The 20,996-nt window shown below is 53.2% G+C and overlaps 3 protein-coding genes and 1 long non-coding RNA gene across 7 annotated transcripts; 2 read left to right on the forward strand and 2 right to left on the reverse strand.

Annotated features, from left to right (window-relative positions):
• Positions 1-210: 210 nt before the first annotated feature.
• On the reverse strand, positions 211-6,131 carry LOC109144385. Its single transcript, XR_002045140.2, has 3 exons — positions 5,716-6,131; positions 3,079-4,084; positions 211-1,170 (listed from the first exon to the last, which is right to left on the reverse strand). It is a non-coding gene; the product is annotated as an uncharacterized LOC109144385 (long non-coding RNA).
• KYAT1 (kynurenine aminotransferase 1) lies at positions 1,762-12,009 on the forward strand. 4 transcript variants are annotated; one of them, XM_010397708.4, is made up of 14 exons: positions 1,766-1,900; positions 3,453-3,574; positions 5,807-5,865; positions 6,817-6,967; positions 7,260-7,409; positions 7,722-7,808; positions 7,918-8,046; positions 8,370-8,490; positions 9,112-9,188; positions 9,422-9,511; positions 9,841-10,027; positions 10,221-10,297; positions 10,476-10,562; positions 10,981-12,009. In XM_010397708.4, the coding sequence occupies exons 2-14, from the start codon at positions 3,491-3,493 to the stop codon at positions 11,047-11,049; spliced, it is 1,368 nt and encodes a 455-aa protein (XP_010396010.3). In that variant the 5' UTR covers positions 1,766-1,900; positions 3,453-3,490; the 3' UTR covers positions 11,050-12,009. The 4 variants fall into 4 exon arrangements, with proteins under 4 accessions (XP_019140413.2, XP_010396010.3, XP_039417376.1 ...); XM_019284868.3 differs by lacking the exon at positions 9,841-10,027 and having other exon boundaries at positions 1,762-1,900; XM_039561442.1 differs by lacking the exons at positions 1,766-1,900; positions 6,817-6,967 and having other exon boundaries at positions 3,487-3,574.
• A 941-nt stretch (positions 12,010-12,950) lies between these two features.
• On the forward strand, positions 12,951-17,782 carry SPOUT1 (SPOUT domain containing methyltransferase 1). The gene is made up of 12 exons (XM_039561445.1): positions 12,951-13,047; positions 13,124-13,166; positions 13,246-13,365; positions 13,684-13,843; positions 14,703-14,792; positions 14,903-14,952; positions 15,114-15,244; positions 15,640-15,712; positions 16,093-16,191; positions 16,800-16,902; positions 17,155-17,302; positions 17,408-17,782. The coding sequence occupies exons 1-12, from the start codon at positions 13,000-13,002 to the stop codon at positions 17,480-17,482; spliced, it is 1,140 nt and encodes a 379-aa protein (XP_039417379.1). The 5' UTR covers positions 12,951-12,999; the 3' UTR covers positions 17,483-17,782.
• Positions 17,783-18,141: 359 nt separating this feature from the next.
• On the reverse strand, positions 18,142-20,951 carry ENDOG (endonuclease G). Its single transcript, XM_039561446.1, has 3 exons — positions 20,059-20,951; positions 19,482-19,591; positions 18,142-18,848 (listed from the first exon to the last, which is right to left on the reverse strand). The coding sequence occupies exons 1-3, from the start codon at positions 20,548-20,550 to the stop codon at positions 18,566-18,568; spliced, it is 885 nt and encodes a 294-aa protein (XP_039417380.1). The 5' UTR covers positions 20,551-20,951; the 3' UTR covers positions 18,142-18,565.
• Between the last annotated feature and the right edge of the window lie 45 nt (positions 20,952-20,996).

The following is a 20,996-nucleotide window of genomic DNA, read 5'->3' on the forward strand; positions in this document are numbered from 1 at the left end:
GCGGCGCCATCTTGCTGCCGGGCAGCGCTCAAAATGGCGCCAGGATTAAAGGGGCTGCCCCATCTGCAGCCGGAGCCGAGCGCCTTCAGCTGCTGGGAACTTTGTGGTGCCTGAAAAAAGTGATTCATTGGGTTGTTTTTTTTTTTTTACTTGTCTGACGCAATGGAAGACACTGGGCAGCATAATTTCTTTTTAAATTCACAAAGCATGTTTCAAAGACATTCGTTGTAATTTTATTAGTGTACAGGAAGCGGTTCTGAGTGGTTAAGCGCAGCCAATTTTAACTTGTATACACCAGTAATGTCTGTAACAGTAAAATAAGTGTGTCTGTGGCTTTCTAGGAATATTGTAAGTGTTGGCAACTTCCTGCAGGCACAGGCACAGGACCTGTACTAGAGGAGCTGGGATCCCAGTGCCAGGACACAGTGCTGTAGACTCTTATCAGCTATTTTTTTTTTTTTTAACTCAACGCTAATTAAGAATTGTACATGTCCAGATGCACTTATTAAATTAAAATGACCTGAAGAAAAAGAGGATTGTAACTTTCCTTGAGTTTTACAGTAAAAAGTACAAGGTCAGATATGTCCTTTACATCACTGACCTCAGCCAGAAATTTCTGCTGAATTTCAAGAGGGCATTGAGGTGAAGTTTCATGATACTGTTGGACCAGTATAAAGTATAAATCCTGACAGAGAAGATGAGGGCTTATGTCCATCCCTTTTTCTCCCTGCTCCTCCCTGCCCACATCTCTTTTTCCTTGAGCCAGTTCAACTCAGGGACCCGACAGAAAATTGGCCACTCTTCTGCCAAACTGGCTTTTTGCTAATATATCTAATCAAACGAGCTCAGTTCAGGGGCAAGCAACAACCAGGGAAGGCACAAGGCTGGTGGAGGACAGGGCAAAGAAAACACAGGAAAAAATGCCACTGAGCCATTCGATGGCTCAGGATGTGATGTGAACATTCTTACAGAACCAAGTTTTCTTTCCATCTGTTTGTTTCAGTGTTTGAGTTTAAAAGAAATTTAGAAACCAGAGTTTTCTTCTCCCTGCACAGACATTCCCTCCTGCTTAATCACCTCAGGGATGCCTGAGGGATGTCGGTTTGGGATTGGGAATCTCTGGTATAGCAGATGCATCAGCTTCCTTTCCCCATGGCTCACTTTTTCCTGCTGTGAAAGGGAGACAGAAATTACTCACTCAGGAGACCTACACGACCTGACTCATCGGTGCAGGTAAAGCCCTGTCACAGAAAGAAGAGTAAGAGAGGGCGATTTTCTCTCAACACCTCACTGCAGCTACTGTCAGCTCTCAAACACTGATGGGGAGTTCAGCTCCGGCATCCCCGCACTGAAATCTGCTATCCCTGCCCACCCACAGCCCAGGGGTCGGGCAGTGCTGCAGGATCTGCTTTAGGTTGTGTCGTGGCAGGAGGCCTTTACCCTCTGATGGACCTTACAGTTATCACATCCCTTCTCTAATTGTATTAAGTCTGCAGGATTAAATTTTTGGGAGGATTTTGACTTAAAAATTCATTTTTCAAAACGACCGAAGGCTTCACTCAAAAGGAAATTCCCTGCCCTTGCCGTGCTAAAGTATTTACAGCCAAACCACAAAAATTATGCCGCTATAGTTATGCCAGCATGAGCTTCCACCTGATCAACAAGCTGGGGTACTTTCCCAGGCAGCCAAAGCCCTCGGAGCCCACAGAGCCTTGCCCGGTACGCTTTTCCCCACCAGCGTTGTAGCTCCAATCCTGCCTTCCTGCGGCCTCTGCGACTCCTCCCAGGAAGTCCCAGCCGCAGATGAAGCCTTTCGGGCAGAGAAAGCAGAATGCGTGCCAGGGCAGCCTGGGCGGCTGTGCCTGCCTTTGCAGCGTAAAGCAGCGCGGCCCAGCTCGATGTAAGTTGGTTTTGTCCCCGCTCTCCCTCTGGCAGCTGCTTTTTCCCCAGTGTCAGCTCCTGCTGGCGCTGCTGCTGCTCTCGCCCTGCACCCGCCCTGGTCCTGCACCCCTCCTGGGGCACATCCAGGGACACCCGTGTCCCCAAAGCCTCCCGGGAGCACCCCCGAGCTGCCAAGTGGGGGGCTTGGGGAGCACCGGCATGGAGGAGACGGCTGCGACCCGCGGGCTGGAGGCGGTGAGTGACCGGTCCCCGAGGTGACCTTCCGGCTGTCACCTCCAAAATCCTCTGCTCAGTCCAGTGCACCCTTCCAGAGTGAGCGGTGTCCCGGTCGGCTGCTCCCTGGTGCTGCCCCCAGCCCTGTGCAGAGCTCTTACACAGCTCTGTAGTTTGCTGCTATCTGATAAAGCCTTTTTTACTGCCACACTTTGATTCTGTCCCCTGCAGGGTAGGTCCCCTCATTCCAGGACTCCTTTGCTTTGCATCTCAAAGCAATGTCCCCCCACATCTCAGTGTCATGCGAGCACAAGGTGGAGATTTCACAGTCATGAGCAATATGATGCTCTGGCTTCCTATTTTTCCATACGTTGTGCTATTTTTTCCCACTTGGCCAAAAGATGTAAAACCCCACTGGTCTCAGCTGGCAGCTGCTTTGCACTTATTTTAGAAATAACAAAAAATGCAGACACTGGGGACTCACATCCTGCATGTAAGCGTGGACAGTGCCCTCAGGAGTACTGAGAGCTTATCTGTGGGCTGGTCAGCTTCAAACCTGTTTTAATTAATTTTTTTGGCACATGGATAAATTAATTCATGGCTGGTCATAATAAAGGTCCATGCATCCTCCAGCCTCATTGCTTTTATCTCAAGTACCTAACAAAAGAGTCACTTATTTTAGCTTAAATACTGAATGTTTAAGTGATGCTTAAACATTAGAATAGTTGAAGAAACCTGAGGCGAAGGAAGAGGCTGCATTTTAGGCACAGAAATTAATTTGTTTGGGGCCTTGAAGGAAAGATAATCACCAAAATCACTTTAGAGATAGAAGGTGACATCCTGTTAATTGGAATAAAACTTGTGACTAAATCAGAGCTGCAGCAGCTGAGAGGCCAGAGATTCTCCGTATGGGCCAGGAAGGTAAAGGTGCTGCAAGGGAGGAAGGGTAGAGGCAAGACTTACCTGGGATCAATGACACTGGATGGGGAGCTGATGCTGAGTACCACATTCCCAGAGGATGCCCTCTTGCTGGTGTCCATACCACTCTCCTCGGGGCAGAGGAAAGTGGGGGAAGCGTGGATTGGGAGAGAGGAGGCAGAAGTCATGGTTGCCCTTGTGATCCTGATTCTGTGTGTCATGGGCACAAAGTACAGCCCGAGCACTGCTGGACATTGCAGTGACAACACACAAAGCAGCTTATTTTGCCTTTTCCTCTCTGTGGCAGAACAACCTTCACTTTGGGTCTGGACCTGCCCCATCCCAGGTACACGTTTTCTTTAACCCTTGAGCCCTCAAGGGTTGTCTCAGCCCTCTCCTTTGTCTCCGGGGAATTGCAGGTCTGTGCCTATAGGAGTGAGACAGCAGGAGTCGTGGCATGCTCAGGAGAGCAGGACCATCCCTGCGTCACTTCTTGCTGGAGAGAAACAGCAGCGTTGGACATAGATCGTGCTCCAGAGAGGTATGGAATGCCCAGTGGGACTGTTCCTGGCTGGCAGCCTGCCCAGGGCCACTCACCTTGGCAGCAAGAGCAGACAGAGCACGTCAGGAAAAGCCACTTTGGTGCAACTTCCTCTGTGCCTGCTTATTTCCAGGGAGCGTGTTTAAAGGATCCTCATAAGCAAGGGGATATCCTTCATAGAGGAGAAGGCTCCTTGTTTGTGGGGTTGCTTCATCTGATGGTCTCTACTATAGCCTCTTGGCTTGTAAAGTACTTGGAAAATATCAGCATCCCACTCAGAGATCCCCACATGCAGAGCAAGGCAGTCACGCACAGACACCGGAGTCAGTGGTGGAAGATCATGGATGCCAAGTCTTCTGCATTGGCATTCAGCTCTCCTGTGTGGCTGCCAGGCAAACTGCACCTGGAGAAACACATCCTTCTGTCTGGGGACCAGAACAGGCTGAAACAGATTTGAGGTCTGCATGGTCCTGAGCCTGTGTTGCTCTCCATGGCAGCATCACACGCAGGCTGAGGATACGATGGGATGGAGGGGACATCAGAAAAAGAAAATATTTGTTATTTCTGTTCCTGAAGCAGACAAGGCCTTTCCTCAGAACTGGGAATTTAAAGGCTTGAGGCACCTTCTTCCCACCAATCCCCATGACACTTGTTCCTCTGTTAAATTCTCTGGCCTGTGGCCTGCAGCAGCCTCACCTTGCAAGAACAGCACTGGAGCTGTTAATATTTCACCTCCAGCTATCTTTTATTTCCCAAGCCACAAATCCTTCTGCTCCCACCCAAATCAGCTCAGGCACCAGGTCTTGTGACTGTAACAGCCATGAGCTTGTGCAAAAAGAGCAAAGCTGGGCTGAGGGAGAGGAGAGAGGCTGCCCTGGAGCCAGTGACTTCTGCTTGCCCTTGGCTGCCTGCCTGGCACCACGGTGGACCAGAGTCCACCTGGTGCCCTCTGAAGCACAGGGCTCTGGCTCCTCAACAGGGTGTTTGCAAAGATCCCCGGTAAGGCCTGAAGCTGTATAAAATCTAAGGACCTCAGCACAAAATATCCTTGGGGCACTACCCAAATTCAGGTGCGGTGCTGTGGGAACAGCAGAGGGGAGCAGGCAAGTGGGGAGTTCCTGCTGCAGCTGAGTGTTGGGAGGAGGCTTACCTGGTATCCCCCCCCACCATCCTGGCACAGCAGAGCACAGACCCCCTCACACCCCAGCTCTCCATCTCACCTCAGCTGCTTTCATATGCCTTCCTTGTTTCAGTTCAAATGTATTTTATTTGCTGTGGTGACAATGGTTTTCTTGACTCATTGCTTTAGGGCTGCCCTCCTCATGCCCCCACGCTGGCTCTTCATGGTGCACTGAGCATCATTTGTCTCCAGTTTCCAGCCCCTTCCCTGTCTGGGTACCTTTTTCCTGCACTGCTGAGTTATTAAACTCTGCCTCTGCCACTTTCCATCATCTTCATGATGAATTCCCCATCAAGCATATCTAACTTTCTCCCACTATGCTTATCCATCTGGAAGGAGGGTTTTGCATTCAATGTTTCCTACTGTCTTTCTTTGCACTCCTCTGAGCCATGATATACATGGAAATTGCAAACCACTCACGGCATGGTACCTCAGTGTCTCTGTACATCACACTGACCTCTGGGCTGGTCTCTCTCTTGCCTGTACCTAGTTACTTCTTGGGTTTGACATGAACTTGAAATACAAAACCCTGCACATTTTATAGCATCTAGAGCAAGCCCCCTCACCAAGCGCTTCATTGGGACAGAAGAGTATCTACTTCTGCTATTTCATAGAGCAGCATGGAATAAAATAGTTTGTTCTTCTAGGAGAAGGGGCCATTTCATGGCTTGTAGAGTAAAAAGGTCCTTCCCATGAAGATGGAGAGGTTATGGCAGGTAAAAGCCTACGGTCTGGGGTCCTTGGCCTGGGTGTTACAGCCTGGCTCACCTTGACCCCATGGACTAATCCCAACAGGTTTAAGGCATTGCCACCTCCCTAGTGAGTGTACAAAAGCTTCTTTTGTTCATCTCTTTTCCCAATTCTTGTTGAAACTTGTAAGTGAAAGCAGAAACCACTGCAACAGCATTACTGCTCTAAGGTCAGTCAGGAACAGCCCATGAAACAATAGTGAAAGGCACACCTTCTGTTGGGAAAAACTTCCCTAGGGAGGCCACAGCCCCTTTGTGGCCTCATGAGTAAAAGCTTCAAACTCGCTTTCTTTCTCTCTGCAGGCAAAAATGTCCAGGCCAGTGCAAGCTCGGAGGCTGGAGGGAATAGATAAAAATATCTGGTGAGTTAAAAGAATATCTGGTTTACCCAGGTGGTAGATGTGGTTTTAGGGATCCTAAAATCAGATTGAAACCACAGCAGCCACACAGCACAGAGCAGAAGTTTCCCTTGACTGCTTTGTATATGTTCAGGAAGCACAACAGAGCAAGTTTGTCCTGGAAGACTTTACCCTGAGTCAGTTCTGTACCTGCTGCTCTCACTTTATGCTGTATCAGGTATTTTGCAATACCAGGCAGGCAGAAGCATCACCCTCCCTCTGACTCATCCACCCAAATGATCCCAGTGGCACCCAAATCTGAGCCAAGTGTTTGCTGCACACTGGCTGCAGCCTGGCACCTGCTCCAGGCTCACCCTGAGGCACTGCAAGCAGAGAGGCAGGTGAAGGGCTGCTGCAAATGCCATTCCCATCCTGCCAGACACAATGTGGCATTGGGAAAGTTGCATGTTGGAAGAAGAGATTTAAATGGTCTTTCCCCAAGTTCCGTGCTGTGCCTGGGTTCAAGCTACAAACTGCCAGTGAGCTTCCTCTTGTTAGGTTTGAGATGAGCAGGGAGTTCAGCCCACCTTGCCCTCTGCAGAGACCTTCACAGTGTCTAGTTGCTAAATTTTGCAGAGCTGGTATGAACTTGAAAACCTCCAAGTCCCCTTCTGCTCAGTCCAGTGTGATCAGAAACACCACAGGCTTTCAGCTGTGACTACACACTGACCACAGGAGCTGTTTCCTGGGAGAATAAATTAAAACCATTCCCCCAGTGCAATAGTTCATCACCCTTGGTTTAATTGCAACAGGTCTGAAATGACCTGTGCTTGGTCCTGCCTGCCTGTGAGCAGCAGGATGGCTCTGCAGGAGGGACACCAACCCCACTCCCTTCCAAAGGGATGCTGCGAGCAGACCCAGTGCCAGCACACTGCCCAGACCCTCTGAAAGTGCTTTTCTTTCCCTTCTCTCCAGGGTGGAGTTTGTAAAACTGGCTGCTACCTACTCCAAGGTGAACCTGGGCCAGGGCTTCCCCGACTTCCCTGCACCAGACTTTCTGACAGAGGCATTCACGAGAGCCCTCGGCGGGGGGAACCACATGCTGCACCAGTACACCCGTGCCTTTGTGCGTGGACAGATCTCCCTCCCCAGCACTACCCCCTCACATCCATCAGCCCTGACTGCTTCAGAGCTCATCAGGCAGCAATAAATAGAAAAAACATGAGGCAAAACACATCCAGCCTCGACCCATGCCCACTGTTCCCAGGGCTGTAACTCCCTGCTTTACTGGGATGTTTGAAGCAGCTGGGCTGGAAGATGTCTCACAGGGCTCTTGGCTTCCCAGCCCCCTTCCAGGGGTTTGTCCTTGGTTTAGGAGTCTTCTGCAACTCAGTTCCCACCCTCCTCTCACCCCACAGGGCCACCCACCTCTGGTGAAGGTCCTAGCCCAGTTTTTCGAGAAGCTGCTTGGACGAGACGTGGATCCTATGACCAATGTGATGGTGACTGTGGGGGCATACCAGGCCCTGTTCTGCTGCTTCCAGGCTTTAGTGGATGAAGGTGATGAGGTAAGCCAAGATTTAAGCAGGCTGGTTTTCATTGTCCTTTTCCAAAGCAAAACCAGTTTTATCCCCATTCTGCAGTACTTGAGCTTCCAAAGGAAGAAATCTGCTGCAGAGCACTGCTTCATTTCTGCATAAAGCAAAAGGACCCTTTGTCCTGAGTGGTGGTATCCTTCCTGACACTCCCCACAGGCAATGCAGGTTCTCCATTACAGTAATTAAGGGATTAAAATGTCCTGTCCCTCCCATTGCTCTCTGCACTCCTCAGGGAAGGTCTGAGCAGGACCAGGAGGATGCTGACATGTCCCTTTCTTCCAGGTGATAATCATTGAGCCCTTCTTCGACTGCTATGAGCCAATGGTGAAAATGGCTGGTGGGACACCTGTGTTTGTGCCTTTGAGACCGGTGAGTGGGTGGAGAAGGGAAGAGTCACAGCACAGTCAGCAAGGAGGTGAGTGGTAAGGAAAGTGCAGAGGTAGCAAAGCAAATCAAGATTCCCCTGTGTTCTCTCTAGAATCCTCCAAAAGATGGAAAATTGATGTCTAGTGCAGACTGGCAGCTGGACCCAGCTGAACTGGCTTCTAAATTCAGTGAACGGACAAAAGCCATCGTCCTGAACTCACCCAACAACCCTCTGGGCAAGGTAACACCGCTGGCCATGCTGGGCCCTGGAAGCTGCTGGGGTGCTGCAGCCACATTTGCAGTGCAGCAGTGACTCAACTTTCCTTGCACACGAGGGAAGTGGGTGTTGTGGGGGCACCACACGCTGTGCTCAGTCGCCTGGTGTTTTTAAGCCTTTTGTGCCAGCAGTGCTTTTGCCCTCTTAGACCACTGCAGCCAGCTCCTGCCCACCCTGGCATGGGAGATGGTGCCAGGAGGACACACAACCTTCAGGGACAAGCAGGGACAGGCAGGGGCTCAGAAATGCCCATGCTGTATCTGTGCTGCACTCTGTGCCTGCTGCAGGTGTTCAGCCGTGGGGAGCTGGGGCTGATTGCAGAGCTGTGTGTGAAGCACGACGTGCTGTGCATCAGCGACGAGGTGTACGAGTGGCTGGTCTACGACGGGAAGCAGCACATCCGCATCGGTACAGGCAGGGCCGGGCTGGGGGCTGCTCGGGGCCGGGAATGGGGATTTCACTGGCACCCGCTGGAAATCCCAGGGGCTGCCTGCATGCACAGCTGTACTAGGCATGAATCCCCGCTGGAAGTGTTTTGTTGTGCTTCAATCTCAACCTCCAAACCAGGTCCTAAACAGAAGCCCTGACTTCAGAGCAGTCAGAGAGGAGATCTAGAACAAAAAGCCCCTTGGCTCCAGCGAAACTGATGGTTTTCCCATGCTTTGTAAAGCCACAGTTTTCTGAGTGTCTATAGTTTCAGGAAATACATTTCAACACGATTTTAGCCTGTTCTTCCAGTTGCAGTAACATGCCATCACCTTGATGCAGGGCGATGGTGCTTGGCATCTGCGGGAGCCCCTGGGGCTGAGTACATGCCTGTGAAAATGTTTAATTAAAAGAAGATCCTCTTGAGAAACCTGGCTGCCTGCTTGGGATGTGCTTTGAGGCTCATCCAGGTGAAAGATGTGCTGTGAACACAAGAGATCACCATGGATTATAGTGGGCAGAGAGCTCCCACGTGCCATTAATGCAGCCCAGAAAGGAGCATGCTGAGCTCTGCCATTGGGATTTCTCTCCCTTCATTGCCAGCCAGCTTACAAGGGATGTGGGACCGCACGGTGATCATCGGGAGTGCTGGGAAGACCTTCAGTGCCACTGGATGGAAGGTGAATACCCCATGTGGCACCTCGTTCTGTCCCCATCCCTGCCCCTTTGCCATAGCACAGCACCAGGGACACGGTGGCCATGCTCAGCTTTGAGCCTCAGGGTCTGAAAGTACCAAAGGTGCTTTATAGAAGTTCTGTCTGGAAAATACAATGAAACCAGCACAGGCAAAGAAAGGGGAGCCTGAGCAGGTACCCAGAGACTCACCACCTTCCTCCTCCTCTCCTGGCCACAGGTGGGCTGGGTTGTGGGACCCAACAGGCTGCTGCAGCACCTCCGTACTGTGCACCAGAACTCAGTGTACCACTGTGCCACAATTGCTCAGGTAAGGCAGCTCCCTGCACCTGGCCCTGCAATTCCCAAACCCCCAGAGCAGGGGTAAGAGATGGTCCTCTTGCTCACAGCTGACCTGAAAGGCACACACAAGTGATTTTCCCTGGAGAGGCTCCTTCCTCTCTGTCTACAGTTGCCCCATATCAGGGAGAAAGGGCAGTGTCCAGCCTGCCTGGGGTATATTCCTTATCTTGCATTGACAAATCTAAGGGGCAGTTTGGAGGGGCTGGAGGCAGAGAGCTCTGTGAATTGCAGGAACTTCAGTTCCCAAGAAACCCCTGACCATCTTCCTACTGGGCACTGGCTCCTCTCTCCTTACAGGAGGCTGTGGCTCAGGGTTTCCAGAGGGAGCTCATGCTCTATGGAAAACCAGAGAGCTACTTTGTCCAGCTGCCCAAGGAGCTGCAGCAGAAGAGAGACTGGCTGGTCCAGAGCCTGGATGGTGTGGGGATGAAACCCATCATCCCTGAGGGCACCTACTTCCTGGTGGCAGACATCTCCCAGTTCAGTGAGTCACCTGCAGTCCTGCCCAGGTGGGCTGGGTGTGGTACTACTGGCAGGGACAGGAACCTGCATAAATCATCATCAAAGCAGGGATGGACTGCATGTTGTCCATCCAAGCTGCAAGGATGTGGGTTTGGGACTCAGCTAAGGCACCTGGCAGCTGCCCCAGCCTCTGTCCTGCTGCGCTTCCCCTCCAGAATCTGATGTCCCCGAAGTCCCCAACTCAGATGAGCCCTACGACTACAGATTTGCAAAGTGGATGGTCAAGAACAAGGTAAATGGGTCTGGCTCTTCCTGCTGCCTTTGCCCTGGGTGGGTTTGTACCCACTGTGCTGGCTGTGCCCACCCAAGCTCATGGTTGGGGGGTGTGGAGTTCACCCACACTGGGACACAGCAGGCTGCAGGCCAGCCCCAGAGCAGAAACCTCTGCTCTACATGCTTCCTCTTCGCAGGGAGTTGCTGCCATCCCGCTCTCTGCTTTCTACAGCGAAGCCCACAAGAACAACTACACCAATTTCATCCGGTTCTGCTTTGCAAAGGTGAGATACATGGCAGCACAAAGGAAGGCAAGGTTGGGAGTAATAATCAGGGCTGGTTTAATGAGAGAAATGCCAAGAAGAAATGCAGGATGCTTTGGGTATTGGAGCCCAATCATGGCATTGCAGCTGGAGCAACCTCTCCTGCAGACACATGAGCTGAGCTGGAGCAGCAGGTGTGCCAGGGCCACCCTAAACTTTGTCCTATCAGCATCCTACATTTCTTGGCCAAGGCAGGGACTTTCTAGGTGTCCCTTTAGCTGCCCAGTGGCTGTGCCTGTCCCACAGATGGCTGTGCCTGTCTCACACTGAACCTGCAATGCTCAGGAATGAGAACAGGACTTTTGTACCAACAATGGCTGCAGTAAAAGGAAATGGGATTTGGCTGAGACCCACTGACCAAACCTGTGGTATTTTTTAGGAGGAAGCTACACTGAAGGCAGCAAATGACATATTGCAAAAATGGAAGCAGGAGAAAACCAGCTCCTGAATACACTGGAGAGAGAACCAGACTCTCCTTGGTCCTCATCTGCCCTGACTGCTCTTCTTCACTTGTCTACAAATTTTGATATGTTCTTACTTCTGTGCTTTCAACAACATTTTCTGTCAGACAAATGGTTAAGTTTTTCCAGGCCCAGGGCCAGGGGGACACTATCAGTCAATGTGAAATGATTGCAAGAAGTGAGACTTTGTGTGCACTGACAGTATTTGACATTTCTTACATGTAAAGACTCTGCTAATCAGTTCTGGGATGTGTCCAGCAACACACAAGGTAAGGATGGCTCCGGGGGTCTGTCTCACCACCAAATTCTGAAAAGGTGTTTCAGGACCTACCTTTAAGGCTGTGCTGGAGGGTTAGTATGGCTTGTCTTGCTCCACATCCCCACTCAGGGCAGCATTTCCACTGGCACTCACATTCCCACAGGACTGGACAGTATCACCAGCCATCAGTAAGGTGACTCTATGATCCTAACTATAATAAACCCAGTGAAATGACATTTCCCATCATAAACTATTTTCCCACTATTTTTTTCTGTGCATCTCTGGGGAAGATGACCACACAATTGGTTTCCCCCCACAAAACAGGCTTTCACCAGTAGCCTGGCTATTGTCAAACCTTCCAAATTACTCTTGGGACTTTTTCAGGGCTTGGCAGCATTGTCCCGGCTGCAGAGCAAAACCTTCAGGCCTTTGACAAGTGCACACAGTGGCAGGGGAGGACAGGCACCGTAGCCTTGGCTGCTCCTGCTGTGGGTGACCACCAGAACCTCCCATCCACTGGGCTGGTGGGGTAGCATGAGCGGTGTTGAAGAGGTAATTCTTGCATCAGTGTCGATTTCAGGCTGGATAAGAGTGTAAACCACCATCATCAACCATGTGGGAGTCAATGCAACAGACTGTGATGAGTATTTGTAGCAGTTAAATTATTAAAGTGGATTTACTGCAATCATGGAAGAGTAACTGTCTCTGTAATGACTGCAGGACTGATGAAGCTCTCCTTGAGAGCTGCCTCACCTGTGCTGGATCCTGAGGCAGTGGCTGCTTGTCTCAGGCTGGTGGGGAGACCTCTGCAGGTTTTCCACATTGGGCTTCATCTGGCGGTACCAATCCCCTTGGAGGCAGAGCTGCATGTGCCAGCAGGAAGGAGGGAGAGAGGGAAGGAGGCAAACCCTCACCTGCCTTCCCTGGTGTCCCACCTCACCTGCTTGCACAGTCTGGGTGGGTGAGGGCGCTGCTGAAAGCCCTTTTGCACCGATATATGTGTGCCAAACACGGCGAGACTCGCAATTGCCGGAACGGAGAGAGAGCCGAGCGACCGGAGCGCCGAGCACCGAGCACAGAGCGACCGGAGGGCGGAGCGACCGGAGCGCGGAGCGACCGGAGCGCGGAGCGCAGAGAACCGAGCACAGAGCGACCGGAGTACACAGCACAGAGCACAGAGCGACCGGAGCGCAGAGAACCGAGCACAGAGCGACCGGAGCACACAGCACCGAGCACAGAGCACAGAGCGACCGGAGCGCAGAGAACCGAGCACCGAGCGACCGGAGCGCAGAGAACCGAGCACAGAGCACAGAGCGACCGGAGCGCAGAGAACCGAGCACACAGCACCGAGCAGCGAGCGACCGGAGCACACAGCACCGAGCACAGAGCGACCGGAGCACACAGCACCGAGCACAGAGCGACCGGAGGGCGGAGCGACCGGAGCGCGGAGCGCAGAGAACCGAGCACAGAGCGACCGGAGCGCAGAGAACCGAGCACCGAGCGACCGGAGCACACAGCACCGAGCACAGAGCACAGAGCGACCGGAGCGCAGAGAACCGAGCACCGAGCACACAGCACCGAGCAGCGAGCGCCTGACCGGGGGCTGCTCCCCCCCGCGGGCGGCGCTCGCGCCCTCCGGCCAATCAGCAGCGCGGGGCGCGGCCGCGGCGCGGGGAAGATGGCGGACGCGGAGAGCGGCGTGGGGAAGCGGTGCAAGGGCGCGCAGGTGGGCGGCGGGCCCGGGGGTGCCTCGGGTCCGGCTCTGAGGGGAGCCCGGCGGTAACGCGCGCTGTTCCCCGCAGGTTGAGGACAGGAAGGTGGACTGGCGGCGCTGGAAGCAGGAGAGTAAGGAAGGCCGGGCACACGCGGGGGCTGGGGCGGTCACTGCGCGGTGTTTAACGCCAGGCGCTGTTCTCCGTCCCAGGGAAGGCAGAGAAGAAGAAATGGAAGGAAATGAAGCTGCTAAAGAAACTGGAGAAACAGCGGATGCGGGAGCTGGCAGAACAAGAAGCCCAGAAGCAGAAGGAGCAGAAGGAAGACAGAGGTGATGCCGCTGTGACTCGGTGGGGAGACCTGGGGGGAAGGTGCTAGAAAACCTGGCTGTTAAAAGGCAGTCAGTGTTCCTGTCGGTAGGAAAGGTGTTACTTCATCGATCCGATATGGATCGGTCCACATGCCCAAACAGGCACGAACATGGTGCAGCAATCACTGCATGAGAGATCTTTCTTTAAGAGAAAACCTGTGATTAAATCTAAGAAACAGGGGTTGCTTTTCCCCCACCACGAGTGCAGCTGAAGCAGTAAATGTGACGCTGTACATCAGCTATGAGGCCGCGGCTCTCTCTCATGTCTCTGCTCCCCAGGCCGTCACCACACACTGAGCGTGGCTCTGCCCGGCTCCATCCTGAACAACGCGCAGTCCCTGGAGCTGCGCACGTACCTGGCGGGACAGATCGCCCGGGCCTGCGCCATCTTCTGCGTGGATGAGATCGTGGTCTTCGACGAGCATGGAGAGGATGTGAAGTATGGATAAGACTGAAGGAGAGCATGCTTAGATTAGATTTTAGGAAGGAATTCCTCCCTGTGGGGGCAGTGAGGCCCTGGCACAGGGTGCCCAGAGAAGCTGTGGCTGCACCGTCCCTGGAAGTGTCCAAGGCCAGGTTGGACGGGGCTTGGAGCAACCTGGGATAGTGGAAGGTGTCCCTGCATGGCAGGGGGTGGAACAAGATGATTTTTTAAGTTCCCTTCCAACCCAGGCCATTCTGTGATTCTCTGAAGGAAGAGCTATCTTGTTCTGCACAGTATTTCCTCTCAGCTTTCTGTTCCTTCACTCTTTTATTAAGCTAAAGCCAGGAACAAACTGCATGTACCTCTCCCCAGTGCCAGGATTATGGGGACCACTGTACCACAGGGAAAAAGATGTTGACTTAACTGCCCTGGCAGCTCGGATCATTTATCCCAGCATGGGGTTGACAAAGCAACAGGAGGCCAAGTTCTCCTGTACCCTTAAACCTTGCTGTGGAGGGACAGGACACTCCTGTATCCTTACAGAAGATGCTTTCCTATCCTTCAGTTTTTCACTTGGACCTGTACCTGAGTTAACTGGCCAAGCCATGCAATCCTGCAGCATCCAGCTCAGTAGCATCCACCTGCCAGGTCACATTAGTACATAAAGACCAAAAAACAAAACTGAAAAAGATACTTGGCTTATGGAGATAACAAATCATCCTTGGAACTAACAGACTGCCTCTGGAGCAGCCCTTTTACAAGGGTTAGACTGGAGGGATGTGCTGCTATTGTCAGGTTAAGAAGCAAGGCTTGGTCTTCTGGAGACCTGACCAAGCTCATGGCAAGTTCACAAGCTGCTTGCTTTCATTTTCAGGAGTGTGGAAGGGGATTTTGAAGGAATTGGGAGGAAAGGCAAGGCTTGTGTGCAGCTGGCTCGGATCCTGCAGTACTTGGAGTGCCCTCAGTAAGTTTGCTTTTCTCTATACTCAGCTGCTTTGAGTCAGAACAGGGCTAGAATTGAAATACAGATTCCATAAAAATACTTTTTCACATTTCACCTTTCTCTGGCAACAGGTACTTGAGGAAATCCTTTTTTCCAAAACATGAGGATCTGCAGTTTGCAGGTAAGATCCAGTTGTCTCTCTCCTTCCTGAGCTCTGGCTCGTTATGTGTGGGACAACCAGGACTTTTCCCCACTTCAGTGCTGGACCTGAGAGGGAAGGAGCATGGCAACACCTGCACCTATGTTTTCCCCTCAGCACCTCTTTGCTCTGTGCTGTTCTAGGGCTGCTCAACCCCCTGGACAGCCCCCACCACATGCGGGTGGACGAGGACTCGGAGTACCGGGAGGGCATTGTGCTGGACCGGCCAACGAAGCCAGGCAGAGGCTCTTTTGTTAACTGTGGGATGAGGAAGGTGTGTGTTACCCACAGATGCTCCAACAATTTCCCTTGTCTCTCTGGCAGATTTGAAGCAGGCAGGGTGGGCACTGCTGGGTTTCTGAAGGCTGCAGTGGGCCAGTGGGGGTTTAAGGCTGTTGCTGTCTTGTTCCTTCTGACTTTGCAGTGTTTGTGGCTTCCCAAGCCCCTGGCATGCCCTGCCCATTCCAGCACATAATTGCTTTACTGCTGCAGCTGAACCTTTGAGTAGCAAAATAAGCTTCAGACTAATGACCAAGCCCCTGAGCCACAGAGCTCCTCATTCCAGCTCCAGGCCAGAATAGACCCCCACTTCCTCAAAGGATTCCCTTCCTTCCCTGCCTTCCCCTGCCCTTCCAGAATCTCTGGCGCTGATGGTGACTGTCACTGCAGGAGGTGCAGATTGACAGACAGCTGAACCCCGGTCTGCGAGTCACTGTGCGCCTGGAGGAGCCCCAGAATCCAGGTAATCCATGGCTCCAGTAGCATCTGTAAACTTCAGTCCTGCAGGAGCAGGTCCTTCCATATGACAGGTTTGAATGTACCCAGCAGCTCTGCATGTTCCCTTCACTTCACACACAAATTTAGTAACACCCTTACCATGCCTCTCTTGATAACTGGAAAGAACTGGCAGCTCTTTGACCAGCAATAAACAGCCCAAACACACTCACACATGCTTTCCAGAAGTCACAGAATTTCCAGAATACTTTTTCACATTCTGGAAAAAGGGAGGGTGATGTTGCACACGCAAGTCAGTGCCCTGTTCCTGGAGAACACAGAGCTGTCTGTGGCTGGTCAAATCTCACCAGAGCACAGGGGCTGTTAAACCTCTCTGCTTTCTTTCAGAAGCCAAAGCGCGCAAAGGCACCGTGGTGTCCTCGCACCACCCTCGGACAGTCTCAGGCTTGTACTGGGGTTACAGCGTCCGCCTGGCCTCCTGCTTGAGTGAGTATCTGCTGGGATTCTCTGCCTGGGCTTCCAGTCTCAGGCCTACTGGCTGCACACAGCTCTTTCCTAGAAATCTCTGTGTCTGACGGGTAGCTTACACATGCAGCCAGCAGCCATGTGGCAGTCAAATTTTAGGGCTGAAGCAAGGCATGAATCACTGCAGTCACCCTCCAGGACTCTGCCCTGTACCTCCACTCACCCATTGCTCCAAATGGCTGCACAGCAGCAAGAGATGAGTTGGCGCTCTTCTCCATTTCCATGATAACTACATCCCACTCATTCACATCAGAGCCGCCAGTGGCATTTGAGTTCAAGAGCCCTGGAAAATTATTTTCCTGTCTTCTGGTTGATTGGTCCTCGTAGGAAGACTGTAAGCTATTAGGAGGTGGTTTCCTGGCAGCTATCTTGAGCTTTGAGGAAAAGGGTGTGGGAGACTTGCAGCAAGGGAATTATGTGGGAAAGAGGAATCATTCTGTCTCCAGATACACTTGTGGCACTGAAAGCAACTCCTTCTGCTGCCACCACTCAACCATGGAGTGTTTTAGCCTGTCCAGAAGGCACAGGGGTGAGGAATGGCAGTAGTAACCCCAAACTCTGTTTTCCAGGTGCTGTCTTTTCTGAGTGCCCGTTCAAGGAAGGCTACGATCTCTCTATTGGGACCTCAGAGCGGGGCAGCTCTGTGGACCAGGTCACTCTCCCCTCCTTCAGGTTTGTGTCCTGCCTGCTTGGCCTCACTCAGAGCTCCCAGTGAGGCTGTTGCAGGCAGCAGAGCAGGGGAAATACCCCAGGACAAGGCCAGTTCTTTCCCTGTTTCTCTGGAGTTGGTAGCAGGGACTGTCACATTGGCCAAGTGCGGTGGGGCTCTGGTAGGGACACAGCTCCATGCTTCAGCAGCACACAGGAGCTTGGACACAGACCTAGACAGTCTCCCTCTCAACCCTGTCCTTGTGCTCTCCCCAGGCATGCCCTTGTTGTATTTGGAGGCCTTGAAGGCTTGGAAGCTGGGGTTGATGTGGACCCAAACCTGGAGGTCACTGACCCAAGTGTCTTGTTTGACTTCTACCTGAACACGTGTCCCAGCCAAGGCAGCAGAACCATCCGGACAGAGGTAGGGCTGATGGTGCTGGGTGTGCACAGGGCAGTGCTGGGTGTCTGCCTGTGGCAGTGACACACAAGGCCCAGGTGTGGTCTGACTGGCTTGGCTTTGCTGCAGGAAGCACTGCTGATCTCTCTGTCTGCGCTGAGACCCCACATTGAGGAGGCTGTGAAGACACCCAGAGACAGCTGAGGGAAGGGAAAACACTGACCTTGCCCTTGGGGAGGCAGCTCTTCAAATGTAGGGTGCTGGGCAAGTCACTCCAGGAGCCTGGTGGGACCAAGGCACAGTGTGACTGAAGCTGGCAGCACTGCCCAACCAGGCATTCACTGCTGCTGGGAGCAGCAAGTCTGTGCCCTCCTGCCTGCATGGTCCAGCCAAGCACTGGTTGCTGCTTCCCAGCAGCTGGGACAAGCTGGACAACAGACTTGGTCTCAGCAGCTCAGACATTTGGGGTGGGAATAAAGCAGTATGGAACCTCAGTTGCTGTGATCTCCAGGTGTGTCTTGTTCTAGGCACAGTTGGTGCCTCTGGAGCGATGTGGCCTTCAGACTGAAAGAAAGTCAGAACTTAATCCTTATGTCAAGAACCTGTTCCTGCCTCAGCCTGACTTCCCCCAGCCCCTCTTCGAGGCTTCATCCCTCCCAACAGCAGGAAGGGCTGGAGCTTCAGCTGGCCCTCAGCACTAAAACACATCATCTCATTACAGTTTGTCTCCATCTGTGATGCTTTAAGCTCTGCCTACAGTGAGCTCAGACAGGAAAACAGCTGGAAAAGTTGGCTCCATCCTCCCTTCCTCCTGCTGAGATACTTAGAGCTTTGGTGAGAGCAGATAAGAAACAACCAACCAATACTGTGTGTGCTCAAAGCTTTACTGCTAAAACCATCTTCTGAAAGAAAACATCATACAATTCTTTGGCCACAGGAAGGCAGGAACTTCTCCCGTAGCACCCATCTTGCTGCTCTCCTTCCCTGCTAAACAGCAACAGTGACTTCACTTTGTGCCTGCATGAGCCTCACACAACTCCAAGGCAGCAGAGGATTAGGGGCAAATCCTAGAGAGTTGCTACAGTGTCAGGTGGCCCTGAGGCTCCTGCAGGACCCCCCTTGGAGACTCCGTTGTGTGTCTGTGTTTCAGACACCACAAGGGGGAGGGTAGAGAAAAGCACACGTTTCATTCTTAATTTCCACATTTACAACTGCACAAGGAACTGTGATCCTGCAGGTGACTGCCAGTCCCTTGCCAGGGGTTACCTGGATTTGTCTAGTCAGGGTTCAGTGCTTTCCAGCTGTGATGGCTTTCAAGTTGCTTGTTCTCTTGAGGATGTTTGGGACAAAGAGGAGCCCTGAGGCTCGCTCAATGCTCTCGATGGGAACCAGGAACCGTTCCAGGGGGATTTTATCATCCACAGGGCTATTGGGCATAACGTAGGAGCGCAACTCAATCTCCCCACTCTCCTTTTCCAAGATGAGCACCTTGAAGAAATGGGTGGGGACAGCCACATTGTTCTTCCCAATCACCTGGTACTTCACATACATCTTCCCATCGGCCTCCATCCTGCACCAACAGCAACATCCCAGGTTATCTCCTAGTTTGGTGTCACTCTACCCCCTCAGTCCTCCAACACCCCCTGAGCCCCCACCCACAGCAGGCAGCAGCTCTGCTCCTGCAGCAGAGCTGTAAAACATGGCTGGAGCAGAGGCTATGTGACAGGGTGCATTGGGGCTGCTCCCAAATCCCCTCCCTGCTTACCAAACTATTTCCTGCTGCTGAAGAGATCTCAACATGAGACAGAGCTGCTACATGGCGATCTTTGAAAATGAAGTCACGTCCTTAAGTGGAAAAGTAGTCCATGACATTGAACCTGAAAGCTTTATTCTGCAGGGATGGGGTTTGCAGTCTAATCTGGTAATCTCCTATCTACTAAATTGTTAAGGACTGCAAACAAAAACAACCTGGTTATGCTGTAGCTCAAGAAACCCACTTTACTCATGAAATAACCATCTGGATGGGAAATACATAAACTAATCCTAAGAAGGTACCTTTCCACAGAACCTCTATGCTCAGCTGGTCTTACCTACTGAGAGGGCCCTTAGCAGATCTCTCCTGTCTGGGAGCACCTCAGCCTGTTTTCCTTTGCCAGCACAACACATCTTTTGGGTGCCAGTCCAGCTCAACCCTCGTGTTTACCTGGGCAGGAAGAGGGGTCCTGTGCAGACATAGACATTCCTGTTGTTTTTTGCCAAGCTTCTGCAGTACTTCTCAAGGTTATTCCAGGCATTCTGGTTTAAATGAGGATTCTAGAAAAACAACCAGTAGTCAGTTGCTGGGGTATTCCCTCACTGTTCAGAGTAACACCACCTGCCTTTTCTGTAACACATCTCACAGAGCCCCAAGCACTTTCCACACAAGATCTCCACTATCACCTCTGCTTTGGGACCTGTGATGGCCTGGTTTGTATGCCCAGGACGGAACCCATTGCCTCAGGCCACAATTTTTTTGCAAGTGTTTGTCTACCTGCTCCTGACAGGAGCTGCACTGAACGGGGTCTCTTTCATGGTTTGAGAGACACATACAGGCGGTGCATTTGCAGGATTTCTGTTGTCAAATTCAGGAGGAATCAGCACCTCCGACTGACTTTGGCCCCTCTCTGCCTGAACTGCTGCAGGCACAAACACAGCGACGCTCCCGGGTGGTTTCCCGCAGGGAGCAGCGTCTGCCCTTGAAGGCGGGCAGCTCCGGCTTCCCCGCAGGCCCCGAGCCGTACCTGCGGGGCGATGTTGCTCAGGTAGAACGTGTCCCGCATGGCCTTCTGGCTCCACCTGTGGTTGGCGGCGGCGGCCAGGTGCCCGCGGTCGAAGCCGCTGCCGCGGTAGTCGGCGTTGGTGGCGCGGTGATACTCGTGCACCGAGTCGTCCTCCTGGAAGTCGCAGGCGGCGCGGTCCGAAGCGCCGCTGAGCGTGTCCCGGTTGAGCTGCTCGATGACCCAGAGCGCGCTGCGGCTCCGCGGGTCGTAGCACAGCACGTAGGACTCGCGGCTCCGCAGCTGCGCCAACCCGGGCAGCCCGTACTTGCTCAGCTCGGTGCGCCCCGAGCCCGGCGGCGCGGGCAGGCTGGCCGCTGCCACGGCGGGCAGCACGGGCAAGCGGGCCAGCAGCCCCTCGGCCGCATCGCCTTGGTCCCGGTGCTCCCGGCGGCCCAGAGCCGCCCCCAGCCCCGCGCCCACCCCCAGCGGCAGCACCCACCGGGCCCGCAGCATGGCCGTGCGACCGTGGGGCCCGGCACGGCCTTAAACGGGCCGCAGCTGAGCCTCAGGCGGGCGCGCTGCTCCGGCGGCATCGCCGCTTTAAGGGAGAGCGCGCACAGGGCGAGCGGCGGGCACACCGCGATCCCGGGCCGCACCGGGAGCGGGGATCGCTCCCTCGGGAACGGCGGGACCGGAGCGGCCCCGCGGCCGAGAGGGCGGCTCGGGACACGGGGCAGAAGGACAGAGCGGTCAGCGAGGCGGGGGGACGCGCGCTCCCACCGCCACCGAGAGCGCTCGCAGGTGCGGTGGCACCGGTGCGGGGTATTCCTGGGAAAAAGGCACAGCTCCCGCACCGGGGGAAGGCCAAGCAAAACCATCGCCGAAGGGAGATGGCGGTGGAAGAGCCAGGCTGGTTCTCCAGGGCTCTCCGCAGCTCGCTGTGCTGCTCTCACACCTAT

This window comes from Corvus cornix, chromosome 17 (genome assembly GCF_000738735.6).
Source record: "Corvus cornix cornix isolate S_Up_H32 chromosome 17, ASM73873v5, whole genome shotgun sequence".
In the NCBI taxonomy this organism is placed as follows: domain Eukaryota; kingdom Metazoa; phylum Chordata; class Aves; order Passeriformes; family Corvidae; genus Corvus; species Corvus cornix.